Source organism: Mya arenaria, chromosome 11 (assembly GCF_026914265.1).
Source record: "Mya arenaria isolate MELC-2E11 chromosome 11, ASM2691426v1".
In the NCBI taxonomy this organism is placed as follows: domain Eukaryota; kingdom Metazoa; phylum Mollusca; class Bivalvia; order Myida; family Myidae; genus Mya; species Mya arenaria.
The window spans coordinates 53,545,767-53,568,142 of NC_069132.1; the positions used below are offsets into that span (position 1 = coordinate 53,545,767).

Below are 22,376 nucleotides of genomic sequence, written 5' to 3' on the forward strand. Positions count from 1 at the left end.
AAATTTTGCTGGACCCCTATCACAACAGACCTACCCATTTATGTATTTCTCGCTATTAAGGTATACTTAATGACAGCACGGATTCCGATCTCAAAAAAGTGGTATCCATTGGAGAGGGGTTGAAACTCCTTAATCAATAACTAATAAACGCTTGATCCCATATTTCTCTGTTGTTCTCGACAAGTATATGGCCCTTATTGATTTCGAGGTAAACTATTGCAAAAACCAGATTTCCAATCAATAATTCAAAAACGACTGATCACGTGCAGGTTACTATAATTTTGGAAAAGGTTTGCATGGACATGCAATCGGCAAGACTAGTAACTTCACTTCTGATTAATTGCAAGTTTTATTTTATATTTCAGTGGAGGTTGTGTGTAGGAAGGGTGTTTATCGATGCAGGTGGTACTGCAGGCCTGTGCTTCGCAACAAAATGTGTTCCCTAAATTGTAAATTGAATATATATATATATTTTCTTGAATACTCTTTCAATTAATTTATTCTGTACGCTTCGAAACATAACAAATAAATATTCTCACTCACAACTGTGTTCGTATAATACCTTTTTAGCTCGACTTCTATTACTAAGGAGGCTTAACTACTCAGCCCAGCGTCGGCGTCGGCGTCTGCGTTTGCGTCGACGTCCGGTAAAAGTTGTCGGTAAGCTAGCAGATTAACTTAAAGCTCCTAATTCCATTCACTTATTACTCCAAACAGTTGTTCAGGACTAAATCACTATAAAATAAGATAACTTCATATTTTCCTAAATACAATTTATGCCCCCTGATTGACTTTGGAACTTATTTTACAGGCTAAATGTGGCAGGCTAAAGTTTTATGGCAAGTTGGCATTTCACTTACAACTCCAAAACCCTTCATTCAATTCACTCAATACGTCACACAGTTGTTTTCAGGACCATCTCACAATGTTACATGACTCATACATATTATGCTTTATCCAAGTTATGACTATTATTGACTAAGGAACATAGGTTTAATGTTTATGGCACATTGTGTCAGGTTAAAATTTAAGGGCAAATTGGGATTTTCACTAATTCCATCTATAGCCTTCATTCAAATGACTAAATACTTTACACAGTTGTTAACGGTCTAAACACGTGGCCCTTGATTTACTCTCTTTCTTATTATTGAATTTGACAGGAACATGTTTTATATTTTTAACCGAAGTAAAACCTAGTTATGAGAATTATGTACGCCATTGTAAACGTGGGCTGGCATGAGGGCGGCGTCAAAGTCACCTATGACACTTATGACCTATCACTATATTAAGTTAGGTCTGACAAATGGTTTTTGTTAGGATTGACATACTGCAACCAAACTTAGTATATACAACGAGTTTATAGAGACCTTTCAGAACATTGTTTTGGGGCTCAGAGAGTCATGGTCAAGGTCAAGGTCAATATAACTAAAACAGAAAAGAATAATATTGAATAACTTTAGTTGAGGTTGACATATTTCGACCGACTTTGTTGATATGAAGAGTTTATGGATACCTTTCATGGATTGCGTTTGGGGGCCCTAGGTTCATAGTCTCTGATAGTAAAAATAGAAAAAAAAGGTTGGTACTGAAAAACTTCAATTATTGTGGATATATTGCGATCGAACTGAATAATTTGAGGCCTTTTACGGGATTACGTTTAGGTCCCCTAAAGGTCAAGGTCTCTGGCGAATTTTATACCATGTCAACGAGTCAACAGTGTTTATCCAATTGTTTTGAAAATTTGTCGAAATTCTTGTCGAAATATTTTGTTAGAATATTTGTTAACATGTTGCCTTGAAAATTTGTAAATATGAGTCACCTCGGGTAAAAAAAGTCACTAGGTCGAAGAAAGTCATTTGGGTCACTAGGTCATTTGGTAAGAAAGTCATCTGTTTCTAAAAACGTCACTGGTAGCTAGAAGTGTAGGTTGTAGCTTACCTCAACCACGAGGTTACATACCAAACAAGAGTGTGGCAATGCAGCTTCAAAGGGAGATTTTCTAATATCTAGATAGTCGTTTCCGTGGTTACGCATGCCAGGGATGACCGACCTACAACGACCTACTACGATTGAAAGCTAACGCGATTGTACGTGATTAATGACTCCATTGCACCACGAATATTCGTAACGCTATCGGATGCCACTGCTTTAATACAAAATGTTTTTCACAATGCGCACGAATAAAACAAATACGGTAACCCAAGTTCATAATCATTTTTATTATCATAGTATCAACACTATACATTTTGTTTCGTTAATGAACCAATGAATTATGATATTCAAAAACGGTTAAATGACATTGTGAAGTATCGTAAAAACTGTCTCTTACTTACATTGATATCTAACGGCGATCATGACAACTTTTAAGATATAATTCGACAGCTTGCAATTCCCTTTTATAAATTTTACAGCATATTTGGGCGAGTTTCAATAGCCAATGAAAATAGTCCATTCCACTAACCCTTTATTTGGCGAGTTTAGTAGCAGTCAAAACGGCAGAAACTCGCATAAGCCGACTTTGGTCGATTTTGGGCGAGTTGTTGGCATATATTGTTGTACATTGCTTAGTATAAGTACGACGATTGTCCGAGTATTGTGTCAAATACGTATTTGTTGATTTAATCTATTTAATAGGACAAAGCATAGCGTATTGTTTTTTCTTTTAATTATGAATTGTGTTATTTTCCCTTCTTTTGTTAAGTATCTTGAACGTATTTAAGTTAATTATAATCAAGATTTACTATGATCGATTTGTGAGTGAAATCAAACGATTCAGCTAGATAAAATAAGCTATATAACATGTTTTTAAGACCATTTTAGAATTGTGGTTTGAAATTTGTCATGCAAGTGTGGGCCAAACAATTTCTGCTCATCATTACTTCAGATAAAATCTATCAAAATGATAAAAACACATTTGATTTAAATTTTGAAACAATAATCGTAAAAACCTCAAGGTTTATAATTAAAAGTCCGCTGTTGACTTAACAAAACACAATTGTATAAAACATTTTCATAAAATGTTGGAAATGCATTTATAAGAATAACTTAATAATCGAATTCTACGAATCTAAAAGTGACAAAGAAAAGAAGAAAGTATAAAAGGTAAGATTGGCAATAACACCCGGTACAAAGACCACTGAACAGCTAGATGATGTCTTTGCCGCTGGACCATTTAGGCACCAAAGTTATACATGTATCATGCAACCATAAACATAATTTATAATAACATCGGATTGTTTCAACACTGCAGCGAAAAGGGTCAGCTTTAAAGGACTTATATTTTACAGGTTACGCAAATATAAATTAAAACAAAGTTATAAATTTTCAATGTAAACCAATGAAATGAAAGTGTGGCTTTAATTGTTTATAAAGCTTATAATTAATTCACAAAACAAGAAGGCATTTATCATAATTTTGTTCTCTGTAAAATGGAGTGTTTTGTTAATCACCAAATCTTGTATTTAAATCCGTTCGGCATCGAGAGTAACAATTTAATGTTAAAATGTCGACAATACTTTACGTTTTTTCAATACGTTTGGGTTCTGTTTGGGCTGCTGGTTTCGCATGCAAAGGGACAGTATCCTCTCGACTGGGATCTGGCGAGAACAACAGCGCGGTAAGTCATTTTTAAAGAATATTGATTAGTTTAGTTCAGTTTAAACATATTATAGCGTTGTGTGTCGTGATAATTAATTATATGTTTAATAAAATGAACATTCTTATTCATATAAGACCAAAATAAAATATTCAAAACGTCAAAAGTGTGAACAAAACAAATGTGTTTAAACAGTGTGTTAAACGCAGTGATTCAAGTTTCCGTGTTTGTTTCATGGTTTTCTATCAAAATCACACAGTCACTGTCAGAGATCAGTATGATTTGCTGATAAAAATTTTGTTTTAACTTCTAGCTAAAGACCACTTTCCGTTGTTGACATTTTACGTGTTTGAGAATATTTATGATTGGGTCTTTTAGTTAAGTAATCAGGTAGAAACGCAAACAATAATGGTCAAATTTTGTAATTATAATTTTTTTTAAGTTAATTGTTTTATTTTAGGGCTACCATTGATCACTTCCATACGTAACTAACTCACATCTAAGAATATCGTTTATCTTTGAAATTATGTGCCAGGGATAACATTTTGTATGCTTTTTCAAACTATTCAGATGCATAAAAGAACGTTTTAAACGTCTGCCAAAATCTTCACTGTTTTCGACGTAGCCTCATACCATGGCGTTTGGTCTAGATTTTGAATCATGCAAATGTTGTTAAAAGAACGCGGCGTTTGAATAAATGCATACTTTAACTTAAAGAAACGATCACTGTTAACATGATATATCAAAGACATGCTTTTTTAAGTGTTTGGTGTTTAAAATCTCAAATGATTTCGTTCAATATCTTAGTTTTCAGTAATATTCCAAAGATTCGTTTGATTATTTCGGCAAAACCTAATCTTCCGAAGTCGCCCGTATATGACCGTGTTGTTCTAGCCATAATACTTTTCTTAAAGTAGTCCCAACTTTAAATCGATAATCATGCATGTTTTATCAACGTGGTTAAATTAAACTTGCAAGAATAGCAAATTTTGATGTTTCTATAAATAATTTTTTTATGAATAACTATTTACTGCGGAATTTCCTTTTATTTTCGTTTTATATACACTGTGTTGTTTGTGAGGGATAAAGTCGAAGGTAATATGTTATGTAATTCAGTATACTTCTGCCGTCTTTATTCGAGGTAATTTATTTTCTAGGAACATAATGGCACCATCAACAATATTCAGTTCACGTGGAAATATTTTTCTCGTTTATCTTTATAGAACCTGTGCTCATAAACAGATGAACGCGGGAGGAAATGACGGAATAATCTATGGACGTGAAAGAGACGTGGTAAGTGTATACACGAGTATGGCCATGCTACATCGATTTTATTTTGAATTTTCCAAAATCTTAATACCCACCATTTTTACGAGCCTCAGCCGTGTCATACCTACAAACTCCACAAGTTTCTGTGCATTTGTTGTCAAATTTGTATTAAATTACAGGCCAAGTCCATTACAAAATTGAGAAAACTAGCTAGGGTGTATTGTTTCTGAACATCAATACAAAATCAATCTGGTTAGACAATACAACACAATAGAGTATTTGCAACGCTAGGCAGTTAAACAAAAACAGGCAGAAAATAAACATGTTGAAATTAATTTTTCGTTTAAATGATAAGTTAATGTTTATTTTGATTGTATGGTTTACAACATATACGAAAACAAGTTCGGCATAGGTCCCTTGTATATAACTTCAACATCCATATTAAACGCTATCAATTAATTCGTCAGGAGAAATATAATTCTGGCAATAACACCCGGTAAAGATGGAGAGGTTAACAAAATATCCTTATTCCAACATCATTCAACAGTATATCTTTATTTCATTATATGATATATATTATATACAAAAACGTGATGTCATTAATGGTAAGACAAGCAGGCATTTTATATAAGACGCTGTATTACTCCAGCTTAATGTCTGATTGCTCTTTTAACATGTATCAGAATCAGTTATTCAACTCTTTTGTTTTAAAAAAAAGATCTTTAATTATTTAAAACATTTCTTAAACAGGAACATACATTGTTTGTGGTTCCGGTTGCCATGATAACAAGCTAAAGATTTAGGAACAGATGTACTTAGATTGTTTTGTAGAAGAGCAATAATTTGTTTCATGTTCGGGTCAATAATCATGTTTTCAGCCAACTTAAAAGTTTTATTGCCTTATCGACATGCTTATATTTTATTTTTACTCTTTTGAAAAAAAATGCCAAAGCGTTAGCAGTCTTACTGTACGATAACAGCAAAAGGATATTTCTTTCATTAGATGGGTCCATTTCCGTTTATCGCAACTGTCAAGTTCACTATCGACAATGCTAGCCCGGTGAGTAAATTTGCTTTTTAAAGCTAGAAACATTCTTGTTTGTGTTCTATGTCTTTGGGTGGTTTATGTTTAAACTTTTGGCTACTAAGTTTTTTTCTGTAGTTTTTCATATAAAAGTTTATATATATTATCTCTGTTGACGAATAAAAAACTATTTGTTATAACCTTCTGATCAGTTCAGTGACGAAGAGTATTTCGTTTTAATAGGCCTTTCTGTTTATTCCGTCATTTCTTCTGTCCATTTGTTGGATTTTGATCTATATTTAGTTTTTTTAATGTATTTTAAGTGGGCCATGATTGCTTTTAATCGCTTACCTGAGTGATTGTTTGCTACGGTTGTATTGAGTTTATTCATTATTGGTAATGCAACTAGAGATTAAACATTGAATTTGTTTTTTCAAACTGTTGACATGGTCAAAATGTCATAGAATAGCTCATACAAGTGAAACGTTCATACTTGTTTGCAAAACAGCACACATGGTCTTATCTATATTTATATAACTTCAAAGGAAAGAAAGAAGATTAAAAAGGTCGCAGTCAAAATCATCCAAGGACATTGATATTTATTTTTAAAACAGTACACATGTTTTGTTGCTAAAATATGCCCATATGTCTGAGTAAAGGTAATCCGAAGCAACATTGATGTTTGTTTTAAAAAATATACAGGGTTCAAATTGATGTAGCTTCAAAAATAAGAAAGTTGGTCAAAAGGTCAGAGTCATTGTCATCCGATGATAATATTGATATTTGCTCTAATTTAGTATGCATGGTCCAAATTGCATTGTTCCAATAATAATGATAGATACGTATAGTTATATGGTAAAATTAACAGCACCTAGCCGTTTGTTTTCGAAATAGTTTTCAGTAAGGTTAAGGCATTTCGCGTAGAGTTTTGTTTCCGCAAGTAGTATGCATAACCAGCATAATCTTGAATGAATGATAAACATAGCAACTGTTGTTTCATTCCAAAAGCATTTACATTTTATATTACTTCAAGCGCAAAACATACCCGATAGCGCCACCACTAGGGCAATAGCGCCACCACTTTTTTAAATATGTGCATTTTTCCTTTTAAGAAGTGCTTATCAGTTTTGTTGTGTTCCGGCATAGGTACTATACATAACAGTTATGTTTGCATGCGTGAGAATGTTCTTACGTGGTGTGTAAGCACCGACCTGTACTTGCTATGCAATCAGATCTCAAAATATGCACAAGTCCGATTCGGGAGAAAAGCTCCTAACACCACAGTTTGCACAATATTGAAACGAAATAGGAACCAGCCTACAGTAGAAGTGTTCTTACACGGTACCACATTCTCCGATTTTCGAAATATGTCCGTTAAATGAAATTATCAAATAAATATAAATCATACTCACGTTTGTTCATGTAAACATAGGGCACAGCTCCACCACGGAAGTGTCGACAGCTCTTTTTCTTTGCACCACCGTAAAGTGGTGGAGCTGGCGTTTAGAGGCCGTGGATTTGTTTTATTTGTAAAGGAAATTGTAATTTCTTGGCTGGAGAAACAGCCTCAGCTTAAACGACATTAAAAAGCAAAACATTTTTGATAATGATCAAAGATGACTATTTTAAATTTTGAGGACCTTGATCAACAACTGAGTCATTCTATTGAACAATACTGTAGAATGTAATAATCACCAAATAGATAACTTTAATTATTTTTTTTTGTTCATTGCATTTTTGTTATATTTTTCAGAGACTGTATTGTTCTGGAAGGTTGCGATTTTGGGGATCTGGTTTCTCACAAGCACGCGGCGGGTGCTTCCGTCTTGTTTGTTTGGACTAAATTGTCGATTGAATTGATACTTCTTCTTTTCAACTTTTAAATTTCTTGAATAATTATTGTTCATTTATTACCCTGTTCGCTGCGAAGAGGCATAATAAACAACAGTCATACTCATGTATGTATTCAACTTATACCTTTTTGTTACTGAACTCTACAAAAAACGAACACAAGTCCCAACAAATTATCTCATGATAATGGTATCTACTTTCATTTTAATGGTATCGACAAAAACAATTGTTAAAATAACAAAAAGAGGAAATATATGGTTTAAATCGGCAAGATGATTCGATTTCTAGACATGGCCTCCGATGCATCGATCTGCAGAAGTTGAAATGCAACCCTTCAAACATAATTCAAGAAAATTAATTCAATATAATTGTAGATGTCTCTGTATATATATATAAAAATTGTCAAATGCAGGAAAACTGCTTGTAATTTAAAATGGGGTGGAATACTTCCAAGTCGCATTAACATATATGACAATCTTTTCCAATTCACTCTCAGTATGTTTCACTTAGTCATTAAGCAAACTTTAACTTAAACGTTTCCGACAATCATACTTCAAGCCCGTAGAGGCAGCGCCTTAGTTCATTAATATATATATACATATATATGCATATTATCCTATTGAACTGCAATATCAGTAATGACTCTATGGTCACAAGCCTATGGAACTGCATTATTTGGTATGTCTCTATGCAAACAACTGTATGGAACTGCAATTCAGGCATGACTTAATAAAGCAACCCTATATGGAACTGCTTATGATTGTTGAAATAAGTACCTGTTAATATAGTGCGCATAGCATTGCGACACATCCGCTTTTGAGTGGTAAAGATACAAGACATCAACAGAATTAGGTCCTGGGCCGTTTTTGGTTTGCGATCTGAAATGTGTCATTTTGTTTAAATAAAGCAATTAAGTACAGGACAACATACTCATTACGCAAATATCAGCATAACGTTATTCGCAAACGTTTAGATAACGTTCTTCATACTGTTGAACAGGCTCAAATTATGCGAAAACGTCTACTTGTTCAAATATCTAGAAGGTTTGCACCTCAATTACATAACTGTATTTAATATTTAATGTTGATCGAAATTATTTACATGCTGTCTGTTTTTCTACTGTCATTCGAAATATAAGATTTAATTTAGATTAAAACAAATGTATTATCTAACAACATGCTTCATCATCCTTAATTTAAAAAAAAGTTCTGTTTTATGTTAATGCACATTGTCTTTATTATGTTAAATAACTTGAGAGCTGAATGTTAATATATTTATTTAATTTGATGGTATATTGTATTGTCAAATATTTGCATTATGTAATTGTGTATATATACGAAGATTTACAATTTAATTCATTGTTTGAGGTTAATGGATATTATACATAATATTTTTACAAGTTAAATTCACAATCACACGCACGTACAACTCAAGCGATCATGCATGCAGTAAATGGCTTTATTCAAACACTACTTAGGAATTTCTGGAGAATAAAACTGTGAAGTAAGCTATTGAAATTGAAATGTTATAAATAAAAAAATAACATTATTAGAATTAGTACAGCTTAGATAGTTGGGAACTTTAAACGTTACCAAAATCGCATCAAAACAAAAGTGACATGAAACTTGTTTATTGTAAGGTGCAATCTCCCTCAGCATATTAAGGAAGTGAACATTATTATGTCAATAACGACAAAATAAAGATTAAGAGTGGTCTTCTGGAATTGATGTCCACCCAGATTTTCAATCCCCTCTTTACTTACTTTCTCATGGCCTCTCAACATGAACAGAAGATCTGATTTCTACATAGGAAACGGATTCGAGATTGCGTCTATATGCTGTCAGCTTAGCCACAATCGATATTAAAGAAAGCAATATATAATAAACTTATAAATATGTCTAGAGTATACGACAATGCATCTGTACATAATACTAAAAAAATAAGCAAAGTCCGTGTCAGCAAATGGAGCGTTTTCCCCGACTGTAATTCAGTACAGTATGGGACCAGGCGTTAAGTCTTGTCAGCAAATTGAGCGTTTTTCTCCAACAGTAATTCAGTACAGTATGGGACCAGGCGTTAAGTCTTGTCGGCAAATTGAGCGTTTTTCTCCAACAGTAATTCAGCTCAGCAAGGGATCATGCGTTAAGTCTTGTCGACAAATGGAGCGTTTTTCTCCAACAGTAATTCAGTACAGTATGGGACCAGGCGTTAAGTTTTGTCGGCAAATGGAGCGTTTTTCTCCAACAGTAATTCAGCTCAGCAAGGGATCATGCGTTAAGTCTTGTCGGCAATTGGAGCGTTTTTCTCCAACAGTAATTCAGTACAGTATGGGACCAGGCGTTAAGTCTTGTCGGCAAATGGAGCGTTTTTCTCCAACAGTAATTCAGTACAGTATGGGACCAGGCGTTAAGTCTTTTCGGCAATTGGAGCGTTTTTCTCCAACAGTTATTCAGTACAGTATGGGTCCAGACGTTAAGACTTGTCGGCAAATGGAGCGTTTTTCTCCAACAACAATACAGAACAGTACAAGGGTTAAGCCTAGCCGGACAAACGTTTTTGTTTGAATCTTTTAGTCGTCTGCTTAAACATTCAGGGAAAATGCTATTTAACATTAATGGTATATTTTCCCTTCAAACACAGGCAATTTCAGGTTATTTTAATTCATTTTTAAGCATCCTCAAAATTATATAAGTTCAGAAGATTTCATATAAAAAGCTTGCAGAATAAGGCATTTGCTCTGTTCCTACATCTTGTACTCTTCTTATTGTCAATGTTTACAATTAAAATTCTAATCATTGTTATCTGGAGCCAACAGATCGTAGACCAAAGGATTTGTATTTTTTATCATGCCATTTTTTATCGTCAAATAACATTGATAGCAAAATATGACTTTAGTTTCAATTTGTAACAAACGCTTTTGTATCTATTTCAGTTATATAGAGTAACAAGACATTTGAACTATTCTTTATTTAAAGGGGTTGTACTCCGTATGATGAAATAGCGAAAAATGTCGAAAACTGACATAAACTTGGTATCGATGTGTACAATGCATTAAAACTTACTAACTGAAGTAACACATAGTTTACAATTGATTTATTTTTCGCAATGTTTTCGTATTTTTGCATAAAAAATGATTACAAGGTATGTCTACTTAGTAGAATTCATTCCTTATGCGATGTTATCACGTGATATTACCAAGTAAGGCATATAGCTTAAATATTCCAGTCGTTTAGGGTTAATCTTTGTCGCACAGAGGGTACAACACTGGACTGCAATTTTGCCGACACCGGTTCGAACCTGGTCCCGAATTGTTTTTTGTTTTTTACATTTTGATATTTTTTTTACAATTATGATATCAAAGAGTAAATCAGTTTATTAAATAATTGTCCTGAGATTCGTTACAGTAAAAAATATTTTTGCTATCAAGCTGGTGTACAGTCCCTTTAAACTGTATTGTAGAGTAATGCTATTTTCAAAGTATGTTTAAATTAAATAATCTTCAACCGCAGACTGATCTGTGTTCTGTTGAGTGTGATATTGTATTTGGTTTCAAAGCCAGCCTGGACCGAAATAGCAGCTACGAAAAAAGGCGTTTGTTTAATATTTAAACGTAGTTAGTTATGTCATAGTAGTATATGTATTGTTTGGCACTATTCATAGGAATATAACTTCTGGCAGCTTTGTGATTTTGGAGACTCCATTTAAGATGTATTTTAATCACATCAAAATCGAATACGTGGTTTTTGGCTTTTAACTTATCAGGAGCTATATACACAATATTTGGTTGCACATAAAACTCCGGATTAACATTCGATTCGCAGGCAAGAAAAGAAGCGTCGTATTTAAGATAAAATTTAATAAACCAAAAGAACATACTATCTGATTAAATAAATAAACCAGAATAATATATTATCTGAACAAAATAATAATACAAAAAATATGCTCATTAACAAGAAAGAGTCACAACAACCTCTGTCTAGTTGAATGAAACAAAGGTCAACACAAGACATGTACTATATTTTAATAAAAAAACTACAAAAACAAGCACTGTACTGTAAAGTTTAAACGTTAATCCCGTTGAATTGCACATGACCAAAGCCAAAGACATAAGACACAAAAACAAACAATTACAAACCAGAAACATAGAACATCAGCACAAAACTCAGCAAACAACACAGTACATATATTCTATATAAAAAACTAGGGTTATTCGGAACCGCCTTTTCAGTAAAATGTAAATTTATTGGTTTCGAAGTTGTGTAGATATCCTCACTCTTATCCCAACAAAACAATACTTTTGCAAGATAAGGTTCATTTTTATGTTAACAAATCAAGAATGAGTCCGACTGTATCGATTTACTTTTGCGCAGAGATTCCTCATTCAGTGTTTGACATTGTTATTAAAGTATAATCAACTGATTGTTTTTCCAACAGGCAAAAACCTTTGATTTTAGATTACTAAAATTGAATTGAATGTCGTTTGTTCGCAGCTGCTAGTTCGGTCCATGCTTTGATACTAAATACAATGTTACACCTAACAAAACATAGATCAGTCTGCGGTGTCCGTATTAAAGTGAAACAGAATAATATTCCATAATTTGTTGATGTCAACTATATTTGTTTAATACTAACATTTCCTGTTTCTATTTGATATATACACTTTGTATTAATTATAAATAATTCAAATTCAGATTTTATATCAAATCAAATTATATACTGCGGTTACTATATATGACTTAATAACAAGTGTATGCACACACTAATCATGATAGAATAGAGGAGAAAGGTTTGATGCATCTATTATGTATCGTTATATATATGTGTTTCATGTTAACATGCATACATCATCTCCTTAATGTCAAGGTCAAGTTTGTTCAAGTTTAGGATACATTTGTTCGCAACAGCGGGGATATCTTGTCTTTGTTTTCTCATTTTAAAGTTTACTATGGCGTGTTCATTTACATTATGATTGTAGAACTGGTTATCATGAATGTATATTTTTAATACTCTGTCAGTTTCAGATAACAGTGTCAGAGTTCCTTTTAACGATTTTGTGCTATACCAGTTCATGTTGCCTAGTGTCTATTTGACACTGATTAGTCTTTAAGCAACACATTGGTTTGTTTAGATCTAAATGGGCATTATAGTTTCAAAACCGTGGTCAATTTGACATTGAGTAGGCTAAATCAGAGATGCAAATGTTTTTGTTTTTTTATCTGAATGGGATTAATGGTTTCCTAACTGTGGCTGTATGTGAATGCTTACTTAGAACTGTAAATGTTTGGATCTAAAAGGTTATCATGGTTTCCAAAATGCTTCTAATGGATTCTGTTTATGACTACTCAAAGCTGGAAATGGGGTTGTTTTGATCTGAATGGCCATATTGTGGTCTAATCGGCACTGTATAATTTGAGTTGCGCTTGATTTGGTTTTAGATATAAATAAGTGTTTAGGTTTCCTAAAGTGACCTGTTGAGCTATGTGTATGTTACTTAGAGCTACACATGAGTTTGTTGTGATTTACAATGGTTTTATGGTTTCCAAAATGTGGTCTTATAAGTACTGTTCATGCTTACGTAAGGTTGCACATGGACCTGTGTAGCTCTAAATGGGCTTTATGGTTTTCAAAAGATGGTCAATTTGACACTAAGTTCGCTTACTTAGAGATGCACATGTGTTTGTTTGGATCTATATGAGCTTTATGGTTTCCTAACTGTGTTATAATGGACACTTGGAAAGCGAAGAGCTGCACTTGGGTTTGTTTGGATCTTAATAGGCATTATAGATCAAAATGTGGTCAATTTGACACTGAATTGGCTTACCTAGAACTTCACATGTGTTTGTTTGGAGCTAAATAACCTTTATGATTTCCAAATGGTGGTCGTTTTGACACTGAGTATGCTAACGTAGAGTTGCAAGAAGGTTTTTGGGGATTTGAATGGGTTTCATCGTTTCCAAAATATGGTCTATTTGACACGGAGTAGGATAACGTTGAGCTGCACATTTCTTTTTTGAGACCTGAATAGGCTATATCACAATTGAGTTGATGGAGAATTAAACCGACTTAATTATAGCCTTTTTGATTTTTTTTAAATATTGATATGCTTGACTGTACCCTGACACTGACGCTGTATTGGCTTGTATTGAACATATATGACCTAGTGTACACTACATGGTTTGAAATTTAACCAATCTATGGATCACTTGGCACTCAATTGACTTCACACTGTCCTGATTTGGCACACATCAGAATGTAACAAATTTTATAACTTATAGGCCAACACAAGTAGATATAAACTACTGCAAATACATTACTCGAAAGTGTAACTTGGTCGAAAACAAACGGCTTAAAGTATAGACCCTTTAGCTCTTATTCGGTGACCTATGTACACAGTTGTTGCTTTTTTTAGAAGGACACTATTGATAACTTCTTAAGATATTCCGGATGAAAGTTACCGTTGTAGGTCATAATAGCAGGATAAAATTTGAAGTCATAGCATTGATAACCTCTTGTGTAAGTTAGTCCTCAAAATTATGTAGACAATTTAAACAATAATAACATAATAACACAATTCGTTGAGTGCGAAAATTTATTAGCAATACTTACAAGCGATATGGGGGACGGTGCATAACGTATAACATGCATATATGTTCTAAAACAGTTTGAACAATGCAACAATGTAATGATGGAATAAGATGGAATAAGATTTCTTAACTCTCAGGACTCCCTCTTATCACAGAAAATAGACTTCATTGACTTTCCCTGATCAAATATTCATTTTCCCTGACCAAACCAAACAGTGAATCAGACACACAGCAGGGTTTACATCATGCGGATCAATTATATAATAAAGTATAATTCAAGTCAGTTAACACCATTAACAACTCTAGTCATATAATATTTATGAGTCAAACCAATTAGTTACAGGCAAGATATACTATATTCGTATGTAACGATTTAAAAAAAACCAAATACTCTCACCTCTGAAGCATTCAGGAAATAACACCCTTTAGAAAAAAGTGAAACTAGCATATTGGTATGTAAAGGATGAGATACAAACATATATCATATGTGTTTCATGAAGTAAATATTACATTCCAACTCTTTATTTTACAAAGATACATCATGCGGTAAATTAACAGAAATTAATGAAAGGAAACTTTTATAATAATATGTTCAAAATTATGTATGACATGCCCACACTTTGATTATACAAAAATAAATCATCAGGTATAACACACAAGTTTCATGAAGTGAAATTTACATATTTGTGTGAATATTATAATATATTTCATGCCAACTTGTTGTTTATACAAAAATATATGATGTAATAAAAGACACATTTTCATTATGTGAAACAATCATACTTGAGCTCTTATTTATAGAATAATACATGTTTGGCTTTCGGTTGATAATTGCCCCTTTTGGAAGAATATTTACCCGAGGGTAATTTCTTTTCACTGGGGCAATTATCAACCGAAAGTCATGGTCAACCATGTCTTATCATTTACAACACATATGTTTTGTCATTTGTTAATAACTTGAACCGGTTTTGAAAATAAATTGTGAAACAGTACAGGATTATCTTTGCAGAAAGTCTGAAAGGTAAAACAATGAGACGTTAGAACGTGGTTTTAAATGACATTAGCTTTTAAAAGATAACGAGTAATTTGAAATTCAAATAGCAAACCTTTTAGGACGGCATATTTTCTATTCTGTAAATAATTATTGTGTTAACTTCAGCTGATTGTGACGTCTCATCATTTAAAACACTATATATAGTTACATGTGTATTATGAGTATACAATATATATGTTGATATGTGTACATGTAGTAACATTTAACAATAGAAATTCGTTCCTGTCAAATTGGTAATTGCTTCAACGCGGCAGATTATTACGACACATGAGGGCAAATAGAGCATAATAGCTAGACGAAGACGAGCACGTGCATCCTGTACGTCATTTCACGATATAAGTATGGCTGAAGGACACCTGGTAGGCAAAATTGTTACACACGCAAAGCTTTTAAGGGGTTCAAACAGAGCTATCGGTGCAAGGAAAGTGAAACTAGTTTTACCATTTACCGATTACCATAAATGTAACTTTCCATGTTTCAGTAACGAGTACTACCGGAAACTGATCCGGAAGTTTACATTCGATGAAGAGCAATAAGCAGTAGGACATTAAAGCATTTTGCTGAAACGTTTTTGTTTTACTTTTTCTGCTGAGGACTGTAAATTATTTGCAGCGAAATGGCTGGGGTATTTCAAGTCTGAATTCTTATGAAACTGCTCATGTGTTTGATCGACCCTAGCAGTGCTCACATATTAAAATGAACGTCAAAATCAGTCGATGTAATACCGAAACTATTAAAAGAATGAAAATATTGCCGTTTAACAGGTTTAATTCCGAAACACGTTAGAAACGATTTGCAATTTTAATATCCAATTACTCACTATTATTCATAGCTAATGACATCAAAAATCAATTTATTATGTTTTAATACATTTCTATCGTCTGATGTGATCTAGGAACCAGTCTCTTTATCTAGTTATTAAACCTAATTAACTCTTATGTATTGAACCAGCTAACAGAAAATGTGCTGATTTATGACCAATGACTGACTGCGATGACACACAATTCCTCGTTCCTGGTACTTATTATAAATACAACTACATCTGTACATAATTTCGATGCAGGACTTCATCTTTTATAAGGTATGTAAAACTGGATGTTATTAGCCTGAATTAAAATTAACTGGGAAGCGGAAAAAAGCGTGGACTACATCCTTAGGATTGAATTCATCTTGATGATTGGGACAATTTAGATCATAAAAGTGTGGGAATCAACCACGAACAGTTGAACAAATATACAAAACCAGCAGAAGCGAAAACGAGACAAGGCGAATACATACTGGGTAAACCATGCCTCCTACAAAAATCATTTCAGAAACGGAGGGCTATACCCCATGGAAACCAAACGAAACGAGTTTCTTAAGACATATAGGGTCAATTTTGTTTAATTAATTTTGATTCCATTAATATCAATTTTCAAAATATTTACGAAAAGAAATGTCAAGGTCAATTTCAATTTAAGCGATTAATTTCTAGCATAAATCATCAATCAATTGCTAATATATATACATAAAGAACTGCTTTAATGTGTTAAATGTCACATAGAATAATAGATGCTTGCATACATTTGTTTTTCAAGGCTAAGTTTACTCAGGTCAGAGTAAGTCCTTATCTTATTTTATTACATATGTTTATATGGAAGCGTGGTTATTTCGACCGATTTACAAACTAGGTATACGGTTCTTTAGTATTTTCTAAAAATAAATAAAGAAAAATATTTAATAACGATTTTAATTTTTCCGAGAAATATTGACTGTCAAAGAAATAGTTTTATACCTTATATAATCACAACACTAGGAAAGATCCATGAATGTAGGTATTTTAATTGCGGTAATGTTTCATTTATTATATATAAAAATATCCATAAATCACAATATGAGTAGTCTGAACTTATTTTACTTTTTATAGTAAAATTCAAACTCAATGCTCATTTTACTTACTTCAATTAACACAATTTAGTTAAATGTTATATGTCTAAATTACAAAAGAACTGGGAAGTGGAGAAAAGCGTGGACAACATCCACAGGATCAAACTTCACTTGATGATTGGGACAATATTGACCATAAAACTGTGGCAATCAACCGCGAACAGTTTAAAAATTATACAAAACCATCACAAGCGAAAAAGAGACAACCAGGCGAGTACATACTGGCTAAACCATTCCTCCTACAAAAATCATTTGAGAGACGGAGGGCTAACCCCATGGAAACTAAAGGAAAAACGAGTTTCCCAAGAAATATAGAGTCATTTTTGTTGATATATTATTATTCCATTAATATCAATTTTCAAAAAAACAAACGAAATACATGTCAAGGTCATTTTCAAATCAATCGATTGAATCCTAGCTTCGGTCATTAATTGCTGATATATATATATATATATATATATATATATATATATATAAACAACATTTATGTGTTAAATCTCACATAGAATAAAATTTGCTTACATATATTTGTTTTTCTAGGCTAAGTGTACTCAGGATGAAGTACGTCCTTATTTTATTTAATTACGTATTATTTGATATGGAATCGTAGTAGTTTCGAGCGAGTGACAACCTTGGCTTACGGTTTTTTGGTATTTTCTAGGAATAAGTAAACAAAATTATAACCATTTTATTCTTTCCGAAAATTATTTACTGTCAAAGAAATAATTGTATACCTTATATACTAACTGTACTAGGAAATATTCATGCATGTAGGTATTTCAATTGCAGTTATGTTTTAACAATTATATAAAAATAGCAAAACATGAGTATTATGGACTTATTTTATTTTTTATAGTAAAATTCAAATTAAATGCTCATTTAACTTACTTCATTTAACACAATTTAGTCAAATACTATTTGTCTAAATTTAAAAAAAAAACACGGGAAAGTGGACAAAAAGCGTGGACAACATCCTCAAGATCAAATTCCACTTGATGATTGGAACAATTTTGATCATAAAACTGTGGCAATCAAGCGCGAACAACTTAAAAAATGTACAAAACCAGCACAAGCGAAAAGAAACAACAAGGCGAATACATACTGGCTAAACCATTCCTCTTACAAAAATCATTTGAGAGACGGAGGGCTTACCCCATGGAAACCAAAGGAAACGAGTTTCCTAAAACATATAGGGTTAATATTGTTTCATTTCTTTTTATTCCATTAACATCAGTTCTATATATTATTTTTCTAGGCTAAGTGTACTCAGGACGGAGTACGTCCTTATTTTATTTAATTACGCCTTACTTGATATGGAATCGTGGTAATTTCTACCGTGTTACAAACTTGGCAACAGGTACTATAGTATTTTCTAGAAATAAGTATAAGAAAAATATTCTTTAACCATTTTATTCTTTCCGAGAAATATAAACTGTCAAAGAAATAATGTTATACCTTATATACTCACAGAACTAGGAAATATTCATGCATTTAGGTATTTTAATTGCAGTTATATTTTAATTAGTATATAAAATATACATATATCACAACATGAGTATTCTGGACTTATTTTACTTTTTATAGTAAAATTCCAATTCAATGCTCATTTAACTTACTTCAGTTAACACAATTTAGTCAAATACTATTTGTCTAAATTAAAAAACAACACTGGGACAATTTTGATCATAAAACTGTGGTAATCAACGACGAACAGTTTAAATAATATACAAAACCAGCACAAGCGAAAAAGAAACAACAAGGCGAATACATACTGGCTAAACCATTCCTCCTACAAAAATTATTTCCGAAACGAAGGGCTAACCCCCTGGAAACCAAACGGAAATATTCCTGCATTTAGGTATTTTAATTGCAGTTATATTTTAATCATTATATAAAATATACATACATCACAACATGAGTATATTGGACTTATTTTACTTTTTATAGTAAAATTTAAAATCAATGCTCATTTTACTTACTTCTGTTAACACAATTTAGTCAAATGTTATTTGTCTGAATTAAAAAAAAACAGGGAAGTGGAAGGAACGCGTGGACAACATCCTCAGGATCAAATTCCACTTGATGATTGGGACAATTTTGATCCTAAAACTATGGGAATCAACCGCGAACAGTTTAAAAAATATACAAAACCAGCACAAGCGAAAAAGAGACAACCAGGCGAGTACATACTGGCTAAACCATTCCACCTACAAAAATCATTTGAGAGACGGAGGGCTAATCCCATGGAAACCAAAGGAAACGAGTTTTGTAAAACATATAGGGTTAATTTTGTTTCATTTTTTTTTTCCATTAACATCATTTAAAAAAAATAACGACAGAAATGTCAGGGTCATTTTCAAATTAAGCGATTATTTCCTAGCTTCGGTCATTAACTGCTAAAGTATATATGAACAACTGTTTTAATGTGTTTATTGTCAAATAGAATATTAGATGTTTACATTCATTTGGTTTTCAATGCTTAGTTTACTCAGGTCGGTGTAAGTCCTTATTTTATTTCATTTATTCTTTGATATGGAATGGTGGTAATTTCAACCGAGTTACAAACTTGGTATACGGTTCTTTAGTAGTTTCTTAAAATAGATAGAAAAAATATATTTTATAACCGTTTTATTCTTTGCGAGAAATATTAACTGTCAAAGAAATATTTGTATACCTTATATATTCACAATACTAGGAAATATTCATGCATTTATGTATTTTAATTGCAGTTATATTTTAATTATTATATAAAATATACATACATCACAACATGAGTATACTGGACTTATTTTACTTTTTATAGTAAAATTCAAAATCAATGCTCATTTTACTTACTTCGTTTAACACAATTTAGTCAAATGTTATTTGTCTGAATTAAAACAAAACAGGAAAGTGGAAGGAACGCGTGGACAACATCCTCAGGATCAAATTCCACTTGATGATTGGGACAATTTTGATCCTAAAACTGTGGGAATTAACCGCGAACAGTTTAAAAAATATACAAAACCAGCACAAGCGAAAAAGAGACAACCAGGCGAGTACATACTGGCTAAACCATTCCACCTACAAAAATCATTTGAGAGACGGAGGGCTAATCCCATGGAAAGCAAAGGAAACGAGTTTTGTAAAACATATAGGGTTAATTTTGTTTCATTTCTTTTTTTCCATTAACATCATTTTAAAAAAAATAACGACAGAAATGTCAGGGTCATTTTCAAATTAAGCGATTATTTCCTAGCTTCGGTCATTAACTGCTTAAGTATATATGAACAACTGTTTTAATGTGTTTATTGTCAAATAGAATATTAGATGTTTATATTCATTTGGTTTTCAATGCTTAGTTTACTCAGGTCGGAGTAAGTCCTTATTTTATTTCATTTATTCTTTGATATGGAATGGTGGTAATTTCAACCGAGTTACAAACTTGGTATACGGTTCTTTAGTAGTTTCTTAAAATAGATAGAAAAAATATATTTTATAACCGTTTTATTCTTTGCGAGAAATATTAACTGTCAAAGAAATAATTGTATACCTTATATATTCACAATACTAGGAAATATTCATGCATTTATGTATTTTAATTGCAGTTATATTTTAATTATTATATAAAATATACATACATCACAACATGAGTATACTGGACTTATTTTACTTTTTATAGTAAAATTCAAAATCAATGCTCATTTTACTTACTTCGTTTAACACAATTTAGTCAGATGTTATTTGTCTGAATTAAAAAAACAACAACAGGGAAGTTGAAGGAAAACGTGTACAACATCCTCAGGATCAAATTCCACTTGATGATTGGGACAATTTTGATCCTAAAACTGTGGGAATTAACCGCGAACAGTTTAAAAGATATACAAAACCAGCACAAGCGATAAAAAGACAAACAGGCGAGTACATACTGGCTAAACCATTCCTCCTACAAAAATCATTTGAGAGACGGAGGGCTAACCCCATGGAAACCAAAGGAAACGAGTTTCGTAAACCATTTTAATTTTAATAGTAAATTTCAAAATCAATGCTCATTTTACTTACTTCGTTTAACACAATTTAGTCAAATGTTTTTTATCTGAATTAAAAAATAAAACAGGGAAGTGGAAGGAACGCGTGTACAACATCCTCAGGATCAAATTCCACTTGATGAATGGGACAATTTTGATCCTAAAACTGTGGGAATCAACCGAGAACAGTTTAAAAAATATATATAACCAGCCCAAGCGAAAAAGAGATAACCAGGCGAGTACATACTGGCTAAACCATTCCTCCTACAAAAAATCATTTAAGAGACGGAGGGCTAACCCCATGGAAACCAAAGGAAACGAGTTTCGTAGAACAAACAGGGTTAATTTTGTTTCATTTCTTTTTTTCCATTAACATCATTTTTTTAAAAAAATAACGACAGAAACGTTACAAACTTGGTATACGGTTCTTTAGTAGTTTCTTAAAATAGATAATAAAAGATATTTTATAACCGTTTTATTCTTTGCGAGAAATATTTATTGTCAAAGAAATAATTTTATACCTTATATACTCACAGTACTAGGAAATATGTATGCATGTAGGTATTTTCTTTGCGGTAAAGTTTCATTTATTATATAAAAATATATAAACCAAAACACGTGTATTCTAGACTTATTTTACTTTCTATAGGAAATTCAACAATAACGGGGAGAAAATTCAACAACAACGGGGATAATTTTTTGGTGTTCGAGTGACTTAAACTTCTGCGCTCCAAATTCATGGCAAGGAAATTCATATTTCCAATTTAAATTCTTAAATAGCTCTGATTAAATGTGCGTTACATATGCTAACTATGATAAACATTCACACACAATGATGGTCAATGAAGTCAGAATGATTTACTCAAGAAGTTGAGGGTTCGATCCTCACAAGGATTACTACCACTTTGCGTAAGAATCCAAGTTTTGGATACAGTTGTTTTCAGTTAATTATACTTGGTGTCATAAAATCTAAAACAATTACAAAAAACTTCAGAGAATACTACTCTTTGTCTTAAAAATCAAATTTTTGGAAACATTAGTTGTCACGATATTTTACTCAAAGCCT

General features: G+C 32.3%; 1 protein-coding gene across 1 annotated transcript; it reads left to right on the top strand.

The window, feature by feature from the left end:
• The first annotated feature begins 3,391 nt into the window (after positions 1-3,391).
• On the top strand, positions 3,392-7,858 carry LOC128210025 (uncharacterized). Its single transcript, XM_052914331.1, has 4 exons — positions 3,392-3,616; positions 4,819-4,888; positions 5,868-5,924; positions 7,642-7,858. The coding sequence occupies exons 1-4, from the start codon at positions 3,429-3,431 to the stop codon at positions 7,729-7,731; spliced, it is 405 nt and encodes a 134-aa protein (XP_052770291.1). The 5' UTR covers positions 3,392-3,428; the 3' UTR covers positions 7,732-7,858.
• The last annotated feature ends 14,518 nt before the right edge of the window (positions 7,859-22,376 follow it).

Coding starts and splice junctions, on each gene's coding strand:
- LOC128210025 (XM_052914331.1), top strand. CDS start 3,429: ATGGAGTGTTTTGTTAATCACCAAATCTTGTATTTAAATCCGTTCGGC. Junction 3,617..4,818: donor CTGGCGAGAACAACAGCGCG/GTAAGTCATTTT, acceptor TTATCTTTATAG/AACCTGTGCTCATAAACAGA. Junction 4,889..5,867: donor ATGGACGTGAAAGAGACGTG/GTAAGTGTATAC, acceptor TTCTTTCATTAG/ATGGGTCCATTTCCGTTTAT.